Raw genomic sequence first — 10597 nt, forward strand, 5'->3', positions numbered from 1 at the left:
ATCATATTCTTTGGAGTGATGAGTCAAAATTCACTAACAATGGCATTATGAATAAACAAAACCATCGATACTGAGATGACACAAACCCACACTGGTCACGTGAAACTAATTTTCAAACGGTCTGGGGAATTAATGTATGGTGTGGGTTAGTTGGTGGAAAGCTAATAGGACCGTTCTTTTATGATGGTACACTTAATGGCAGACGATACCTTAATTTTTTAACCAATGAACTACCAAGACTGTTGGATGATGTTTCATTAGACACACGAGAACGTATGTTTTTCCAGCAAGTTGGAGCACCAGCACACAATGCAATTATTGTTAGACGACATTTAGATCAAATATTTCCGAATCGCTGGATTGGAACTTTTGGCGTCATTCCTTGGCCAGCACGATCCCCAAATTTAACGCCATTGGATTTCTTTTTATGGGGTTATTTGAAGACTGTGGTTTATGCAGATCCACCTGTCAATCTTCAGGACTTAAAAAACAAAATACAAGCAGCATGTGATATTTTAAGTGAAGAACAAATCAAGGCGGCAACTTCGACTGAATTTTTGAGGCGACTTGAATCATGTTTAGAACATAATGGCGAAAATTTTGAACAATTCATAAGATATATGTATTTAATACATTTTATTTTTTATTTAATATTAATATTAGGTACTATTAAATTGTAATCGTATTATAAGAGTTTACTAAACATATTGTAAAAATAAATTATTATTTGTAAACAGATAAAGTAAATTAAACATTTATTTGGCACTTATTTTATTATTTCCAGTGGTTATAAATAAAAATTTCAATAAATACGAATTATGCATAAATCTAAATTTTGACTTACTCTAACTTGGTCAGTTTTGAAAATAGAAAAAAACTGTTGATACAAAAAATGCTTTAAAAAAAATACTCTACCTGAATCTGCAGAAAAAAACTGGGGTTGACATTTAAAAAAAAGTAAGTTGTATTGCGCATGCGCATACCGAGTGAGCTAAAAATTTGAAACTGGTCTGAAAATATGTATTTAAGTGCTCCCTATCACTTCCCGAAAACCCCAGTTCAATACAAGGTCATGCACCTGAGATATTTAGTGTTACCATAAATCGTGATCACACTGTATATAAGTAATAGAAATTAAAACAAGTTTTGTATGGATTTTTTATATTTGTATAAAAAATATTGTCATAATCTAAAAAAAAAAATTTTAACACATTTTTTAAATAAATAACATTAAATTGTTCTCTATAGCGTACATAATAATAAAAATAAGGAAAATAAATTTGGAAAGCATATATTAATAATTTAGTAAACATATTGATTAAAAAAATATTGAATGATAGGATAAAAGAGGTCATCTACAAATAAAGAAAGAACTGTTAAAAAGAACTATAAATATATGTATATACGGGGTGATAGATCAACACAGACATAAAAACAATTATTTTGGTATCTAGTTTTTGGTACTAAAGCATATAAATAGCATTATTCTACATCAAATGATATTACTTCATTATTCGTACAATTCAAAAAGTCACTTAAATAAAATTGGTATGAATTACAGGATAGTATACAGTCCCCACAAACTACAAGGTAAACAAAACAAATGAGGAAACCTTGGATCGTCTGTATATTTAATTTAATTTAAGAAAACAATTAAAGTTAACATTCTTTTTATAGATGTAAAGATTGAACTTTGTTAACAAATTTGAATTTTGTATCATTTTGGAATGGATACATTTAACTAATGCTGTTCAAGAATACTTTTTTTTCTATTTGTGGAATTAAAAATGTTGTTATTGAAATACCACCATTAACATATATTGTTTGTATTAAACACATATTTATTTTGTGATGATCATTAACTTTTAAGACACTTCAGTAAAAAACCTAGATATTAAATTAAGAATTAAATTAACTTTACACGTTTACATCACATACCACCCGTTCTTTCTTGGTAGATTTCAATAACATCATCGTTAATCATTCCTAATGATTTTGGTGTATCTTCGTCAGTGATTCGATGACCATCAAACACAAAACGCAGTTCATCTACCTGAAAACCCAACTTGCTGCAGTACGAGCGTTTCAGGCGAACCAAGGCTGTTGCGGCTTTTACTCGGAAGTGCACCTCATTAGTCATGTCACTAGTGATGACACGCAGGCGGATGTACTCATCGTTTGCCACGGTCTTGTCTTCGGCCACCTCCAAGGCACCAGCGTTTGGATCAGCTACAGACGTGCTCTGGAGTTGGTGGTCGTCATTAGTGACTTCGGTTTCAGAACCAGCAGCTGGGTTAGTAGTCTCCGAAGTAGACGGTTCTGTGTTCGGAGTTTCCTCGTCACTCAACATTATCTACAAATACCAACAAGTCACATCAGTACTCATCACGCCACAACAACGGCACACGCCCGGACGTAATGGCTAATACCTACGTGTCCATAATCCTATTAACTAGTTAATTCAATTTAGTTTAAAGGTATATACACGTGACACGTGCCCCTCCAAAATATTACAAATCCATAAAATACTCACCGCTAAAGTTTTGATGATGTGCGGCCAAGCTCGGTTGTTAGTATCGTCTCCGCGTAACACCCTATGACCACTGATTGAACCGATTCAACAGTAATCATACACTGCAGCTAATTGCAGTCCGGAAATTCGTTTAGCGCGACGTTTAACGTGCGATAATGGATATACGTCGAGTACAATATACTCTATTCCACAAGAAAGTTATATTTCTATTACACAAGTTACAACGAATGGCATTCAGTATTGGCGTAATAACGGTAACAACACATGGTATTATAGTTTACCTGATAAGTGTGAATTATTATCAAAATAAAAGATGGCTGACATCAACAAATAATATTTTTGTATTGTTTGTTTTTTTTTTTTTATTCAATCGATATGACATATTTTAATACAACTGGGAGATTAAAAATCACCGTGACGCAATGATTTTATTTTAGTCGTGTTAAATCATGGGCAAGCAAATGCCAAATATGTAATATTGTACTGTACTTCAATACAAACTAAAATTATTACAACAAAAATATTTCGTATCCCGACTCCCGAAGCCCAGTATTCATTCGGAATACTCTAGTGATGCTTGACCACGGTAATAATCATTTCAACTGTGTATTTATAGTTGTATACCAAGGTATAACCATGTAAAGCATAACCGGAGTTATGGTCAATATGGTAACGTTCTTACGAGGCTGTTGGTTTTGCGCGGGGATTTTGATTCAATTTTTGATTTATGAACTACGGAGTTGTGTTCACCCTCTAAAAGATTTCAGGGAAAATTTCAATCAATGTGACATTTTTAACTGTTACTTTAAAAATTAGGTTAGATAGGTTAATCACTTCATTTTACACTATGAATATTTTAACCCTTAGGACAGATAACTCGATCTGCTTGGAATTATAAATATGGTTATCATCATTCATCGTCGGAAGGTATGCCATGAAACAAAATATATATTGTGTAATAACAACTTGAGCGGTAAATATGTTATTTTGCTCCATACCAAGTTTTCTTGAGGGGTTTCCCTTGACCTCAAAAGGTTAATATTTGAAAAAAAAATTTGCTCATATATAATCTCTGTTGCGTTTTGCACACCGAACAAGCATCACATATATTTCGCTTCCGCAGTTCACGAAATAATGCTGTCCAAGTTATGATAATTTTTTGTTAATGTTTACAATGAAACCACGGCCGGTTGGACTCATGATGAGTTTTTATAAACAAATAGGTATATTTTAAGTGGGTCATACTCAAACTGACCGAATTGCACAATGTATGAAAATATGGATGTCGGTACAATTCCGCCGCAAAACATAACAGCTGATGCTAGTATTTGGACACAAATACTCAACATTGCTCTTCGGACCATATCACTGCAGCCTACCCGTTCGAAAAAAACAACGCAATTCACAGTGATATGATGCTGCCTATAGTAGCAGACGAAATTCAAAGGTTTGCTCGCCAATACGAGACGAAACTAGATAACCATGCCAATCCATTGGCCATCCAATTATTAGATAACTCCAAGGACATCAGACGTCTTAAGCGTCTGAAACCATACGACTTAGTTTAAGATTTTAGATCAAGGCGGGGGCCACTTCATTGGAAGTGACTCCATCAACGTGTAAAATATACATAATTTATATCTATTTTGTAAAATATATTTAATTGTTAAACACATTTTATAAAGACCCTTGGGTCGTTTAAATAATAAAGCCCCAGGGCATTAAAAAATATATATATATATATTATAATCTAAATAAACGTTATGGACTTATCACAATCTAATAAAACGTTTCCAAGCTAAGAGCAAAATGTAAAGCAGAATCCAAAGCCGACTATACCAATTATATCAAATTCACTGGAAAAATCTTTTTGTTGAAAACTAAAAAAAGCTATGTACTCTTTGCAGTAGGTAATCGATCAATAAGTCCATTCAAAAAAAAAAGCGTGACAAAAGGTCCCCTCATGTTTTATTTTCGGACAAAAAGTCCGAAAATATAAAATATTATATCATATCTTCGTTTGCAATTATAAAATGTATTTCACAAGTATCCGGACAATGTACATACTATAACCATTTTTATAATTAATATTAATTTTAAAAATGTAATTAATTATATTTATTGGTATTATATATTTTATTGGATTTCGATATTGGCTAAGTACTTACGTCTTGCAGCAATTAATTTTAATACATAAACATTTGTTCAAACTGTAAGACTTCTATTACATTACTATGTTAGCTTTACAAATTGTATAGATATAATCACAGATATTATTTAAGATATCGTAGTATAATAATCATGGATATAATAATCAATTTTATTGAATTTGCTATCATAATGTACAGCTGTGGCACCGAAGTGTTCGAAAAATACTATAATATACATCAAGGGGCCACTTTTTCCTTATACATAAGTACATAACATTATTCCGTACAATTTGAATTTATAGTTTAGAAATAATGTCTTGTCAATGCAAGTGTACTATATATTATAAAATATAGGTAGTTCATAATATTGTCTACAAGTAAAAACAGCATATCATAATATTTGACGCGTGTATACAACTATATTTATTGCTAATACGATAATTTAATTTTCAAGTTATTTTTAGCATTGTTTTTCCAATTTCCAGAATTTGGTTATTGGCTGTATTTTTCTTATCGATAATTATTGTAAATTGTACTGGAAACATACTAATATAATAATATTGTGTATGCCTTTTGGCTTTATGCCTATCTAATCTACTAAAATATATTCATAATACCTCTACAATTTTTTTTTATAAATAACAGAAAGGTTTGTGTTATTATAGTATTGGAAGATTTTAATTTTTAAGTCAACTGTGAAAAGCTAAGTTATTTGAATTACCAATTAAACTAGTTAAATTGGAAATTTTGAAAAAAAATTAACTGGTTAATTCAAATAAAAACACCTTTGTAGATAGCAGTGTACCCACTTGCCCACTTCTCTAAATTTATATAAATGTTGTCCATTGTAAAGCAATGTTTATAAAATGAAGATACATTTTTCATTTTAAATCAAATGAAGAAACTCTGGAGTGGTCGAAAGTCGAAACAGTGATTATTTTTGGCTACATATATTAAAAGCTCCGTAACCGCCGCTGCCGTGCCAATCTATACCTAATAACGACTAAAATGATAATGAAACTGACGGCATTAAAAACTACTATCTTACGGTTCTTATGAAAATATTATATATTTATTAATTTTGGTCTAAGTTTGGTTCAAGAGCCGCACGAAATTGATTTAAGAACCGCATGCGGCTCGCGAGCCTCGTTGTGGCCACCCCTGCTATATATAGACACAATTTAAAATAAATAGTTTTAAACTTTTCAAAATGTTTTTAAAAATAGTAGAGTAATCAACAAAACTATCACAAAATATTAAAATTTTAGATACGGTTTGAGTTTACAAAAAATAATGGAACATAAACCGATAAATACAAATAAAATATAAATATTGCACAAGATAACACTTTTTTTACTGAAAAGCATGGTTTCGTGATAACAATTTACAATACAACAGTCAACAATACTTCCTGAAATCCTGATTACTGAAATTGCCTGCTGAGTGGTTTAGCACTAAAAAAAACATATTGTAAAAATTGTTAAGTAAAATTTCATTTAGAATCATAAAAAATCGGGTATTTTTATATTTTTCTTAATCAGTTAAATAAATAAATCGATAAAAAGTTAAAAAATTCATAATGAAATATTGAAATAGGATAGGTAAAATCCTACTTCTTACGATTCCAAGATTCAGACTAGATTAAATATCTGAATAAAAGATAGATATTATACTTATAGATATCATAGTTCGTGGTCTTAAACACTCAAACCAGTCAATAGGCCGTAATATTGGGTGTATGAATGCATATTTTTTAGTAAAATAAATTTAATCATACTCGTCACTCCACCACTTTGACATACATTTTTTAATTTAATTTATCGATTATACGGATTCTTAGGGTTAAGGTCTTAACTTCTTAAGGGTAAACACAAAGCCCATCAATAATTTAATTGTAGTTTTTGTTGCATACCCTATTAGGTATTTTTGGGAACCTAGGTAACTTACAAAATTATTCATTTTGAGTAGCCGAGTAGGTATAGGTATTTATAATAAAGTCATTATTTATTTTAATTTGGATCTATATTTTGTTAAAAACGTATTAATAATCATACAATTTAAAATATTTATTTCGTTTTTACCTGAAAAAGGTGAAATTAAAAAAAAAAGTATTCATACGTCTTAGGACTCAGATACCTACTTACATTAAATATTTTATGTAAAAACCGAAAAGTAGAAAGTATTAATATAATATCTTTCAGTCTAAGCAATTAATTTTTTTGGAAAAGATTCATATTCCAAAGCTGTTCCCCGGATTCCAGATTGCGCTTATACGGTGTTTACGTAGCCCAAAGTTCCTCCTTAAAGGGTTAATATCTGCACTCTGCGCAATGTTATCAATAATTTATTTTTGCAATAATCAGTGATAACATTGAAGATATTATTTATTAAACAAATTCAAAAATGTTATAGGTACCTACAATTTAGCAATGTTTTTTAATTTTTAGCAAAGATCAACCAGCAAATATTTTCATTAACTTTTGTGAATTCTATTCATAATATTTCATTCTAAATAATGATAGACACGAAACTCATGATTCGATAGGTAATAGTTTGTCTTACAAGCCACACAACAATGCCTCATATGCAGCACATCGATGAGTTGATCAGAGAATATTTTTTATTTCGAGGATTTACTAACGCACTAAAATGGTTTGATTTCGATGTGAAACTTGACAAAGATAAAGGATTTAGAGTAAGTGGTAAATTGTTGTACCAGAATTTGATATTTCTCGACAGGAATTGCGCTGCTCATAAAATAAATGTATTTAGTACAATGAGGCATAAACACTATTTGAAAGGCATCCTTCTGTCTTCAACATTAAAAATTCAAACGATACTGATTTTTTTAGGTGGATAAATTAGTTGAACAAATATTGCAGTTAGTATATTCCTATGATTTGTCAACGATTAGAGAACTATGGTCACATTTTGAAAATAAATTATTTTCCAAGCTTGATCAAGACATATCGTATGGTTCGTACATTGTTCAACTACCTAGTTATGTAAAAAAAATTGAATTTTGAAAATATATTTGTTTTCAGCTGTCAAAAAATTGGAAAATAGTTTGTTCAAATTTTACCTTATACATGCATTAACTAACAACCGTTCAGACAAAGTAAACGAGTTCCTAACCAAAATGACCAACGATCTACAATTGCAAAATGAATGGAAAGACTGGTTTAGTAAGTAAATTATTTTTATTTTTTAGGTAGGATAATTATTGATTAAATATTAATTAATATTGTATGTATAAGTGTTGCCATACTTGAAAAATATTGAAGATAACCCATTGTTTGCCATTTACTTCACCAAGCAGTGGCAAGATTCATTTTTTATCTCTTTACATAATTTTCTCTCCATTGTCTATCAAGTAAGTAAATACACTTTGATGTATACAAGAGTCTATTTATATAAGAAAAACAAATGCTCTGATTAATTAACCTTTTAAATAATTTTTAAATTGTATAATGCAGTAGGTACTATCAAATTTAAATATCCTTAATTTGTTGCTCAACTATTAAATTCTTTTAAAAAATGTTTGCTTTTGTAAAAAATTTGCTTATACTTAACTGTAATCCTAAGAATACATTTAAATGTATTGTTATAAATTTGAATTGCTAAATTTAAATTAAGAATATTGTAATAGCGCAATATTAAATTAGTAAAATCAACCAATATAATATTATTTACTCAAAATATAAAACAAATAACTAATTATTAAATTTACTTAGATTATTCCACGACCTAGTTTGTGCAATTATGAAGATGATGCAAACAAAATTCGCAGACTTCAAGATGAAATTGATACCCTTAAACAAAAACTTACTGATGGAGTTACTCAACCAAAATACAACACAGTCAGTGGATCATTTCATACTCAACCGCTAGATATAATTGATGATTTCTACACAGTGTCTCAGTAATACAATTATATAACACTTGACTAGTTATATTCTATATTAAAATACTATTATTTTCTAGGGAAACATTAAAAAATACTAACACTGATACATCCATAAAGTCTTTGAGATCACTTATCAGAACTATTGGTGGATTGCCAACGAGTCCAATACTTGGTAAACAAGTGAACATGAAGCGTATATCTCAACCAATTCCTACTAATATTACTACTACTTCTACTACTGGTGATTTAATTTCAACATATTCATTTAACAATCTGGATACGTAAATATGTTATTAAATAATAACAAATTGATTTCAGAGATGGGGTATAAAAAACATGTAGGAACCAATTCAAAACTCAGTACAAGCTTATCAACTTCTCCTTCGTCTTACATAATGATCAAACCTGGAAATACTAAGTGAGGATATTTATTGTGAAAATTCATTTGGATAATAATCAGCTTTAAACAAATAACTTTTATTTAATTAAATCTTGAGATTTTTAGTTAATATATTTTTTACAAGTTACTATACAAATTGAATTGTTCATTACACAGTGAAAGTAGCCGTAGAACCGTATCAAAGCGATCAATATCTTTAGAACGTGATTCCACTCGAAGTAGAGGTCCCCGAGATGCTAGTTTAGACAATTTAGACAAAAGACAGCACAAAGTCCCCCCATTCCTTTTGCTTAGCCAGGTAAGTTGAAATAAAAATTAAATTTTAGTTATGTGTACATATCAAACGGTTTTAAATTATTGGCAGGAATCCTTTAATGAGCATAAAACAAAGATTACTCAATGTTGGTTTAACATGTCGGGTTCACTTATATCTAGCACAGATACTGATGGCTTTTTGAAAATTTGGTCAGCTGCTCCATCACCAAAGTAAATCAGCTTATTCAATATACTAATTGATTTTAATGTAATAATTTTTATTATGTTAATTTATAGAGTAATCGGATCAACTAACTTGAAAAAAGTTGTGTACAGCTTGGATTGGTTCAAAACTAATGATCGTTATACATTGCTAGGATGTGACGATTGTTCAATAATTTTATATGATGCTAAAGAAATGAAAAGCTCTTGGGAACTAAATCCATTTAAACAATCGACAAATTTAAAAATACAATGTGTTAAATGTGGTCCTTCCGATTCTACATTTGTTTGTTCGCTTATTTCTAAAGACAACAATAAATTACTTTTATATGATGTCAAAACAAAAAAAATTGAAGTATGGTTCCTGTTAATTAATTATTTTGGAATATATTTTATTAATAAGTATGGTCTAATGACCTTTCTATAGAGACAACTGATATTGGGAAACGATGATGTAGCTGTTACATGTTGTGCCTACAATCATAATGGTCAATTGTTGTATGCGGGATGTGCTGATGGATCAGTACGTACTGTTGATCTCAGACATAGCGAAATTGTCGATCGCTGGACACCACATACTGATCGTTTGATGCGTCTACAATTATCTCCTGATCATAATGATTGTTACACATTAGGAGCTGATAACAAAGTAATTTATATTTGTAGTATGAAATTTATTTTATTTTTACAATGAATTGTATTTTGACTTTTAGATTTGTCGGACTAGTATGAATGGTAATAAACAGTCGTGCGTATGGGAAGTAAATATTAAGAAAGACAATCCACTCAAGCCCAATGCATTTATGAGTCAAGCGTTTACATTAGATCAGTCTGGTGGTTATATGCTATTATGCCATAGTCAAAATAATGGAGGAAATATATATAAAGTAATAATATATAGTATATATGTTACGGGCAAAGTGGAAAATTCGGACAATGTATACAATGTCCGAGGTATATTGGGCAATGTAAATTGTGAAGTATTTATACAAATAATCTGCATAATATTATTATACCTAATCAATGATATCATATACTAATTTAATTATACTCGTTTATATGGTTATTTATATAAGAGTATTACAATTTTTTTTTAATTAATTAAATTTTAAATGTATTTAAAGGTAATG

The 10597-nt window shown here is 29.9% G+C and overlaps 2 protein-coding genes across 2 annotated transcripts; one reads left to right on the forward strand and one right to left on the reverse strand.

Moving 5' to 3' along the window:
• Positions 1-1314: 1314 nt before the first annotated feature.
• On the reverse strand, positions 1315-3013 carry LOC111036248 (small ubiquitin-related modifier-like). The gene is made up of 2 exons (XM_022318211.1): positions 2534-3013; positions 1315-2353 (listed from the first exon to the last, which is right to left on the reverse strand). Exon 2 carries the CDS (start codon positions 2348-2350, stop codon positions 1931-1933), a length of 420 nt encoding a protein of 139 aa, XP_022173903.1. The 5' UTR covers positions 2351-2353; positions 2534-3013; the 3' UTR covers positions 1315-1930.
• Positions 3014-7082: 4069 nt separating this feature from the next.
• LOC111036254 (WD repeat-containing protein 91) lies at positions 7083-10426 on the forward strand (the record flags this gene model as incomplete). Its single annotated transcript, XM_022318222.1, has 12 exons — positions 7083-7378; positions 7536-7659; positions 7728-7868; positions 7941-8056; positions 8418-8605; positions 8668-8831; positions 8909-9008; positions 9147-9288; positions 9355-9476; positions 9543-9822; positions 9895-10116; positions 10181-10426. Coding segments are annotated over exons 1-12 (1965 nt in total), but the record flags the coding sequence as incomplete, so codon positions are not given.
• Positions 10427-10597: the final 171 nt, after the last annotated feature.

This window comes from Myzus persicae, unplaced genomic scaffold, assembly GCF_001856785.1.
Source record: "Myzus persicae strain clone G006 unplaced genomic scaffold, MPER_G0061.0, whole genome shotgun sequence".
Lineage (NCBI taxonomy): Eukaryota > Metazoa > Arthropoda > Insecta > Hemiptera > Aphididae > Myzus > Myzus persicae.

What these genes read in the sequence shown, in the direction of transcription:
- LOC111036248 (XM_022318211.1), bottom strand. Translation starts at nt 2,350, where the DNA reads ATGTTGAGTGACGAGGAAACTCCGAACACAGAACCGTCTACTTCGGAG.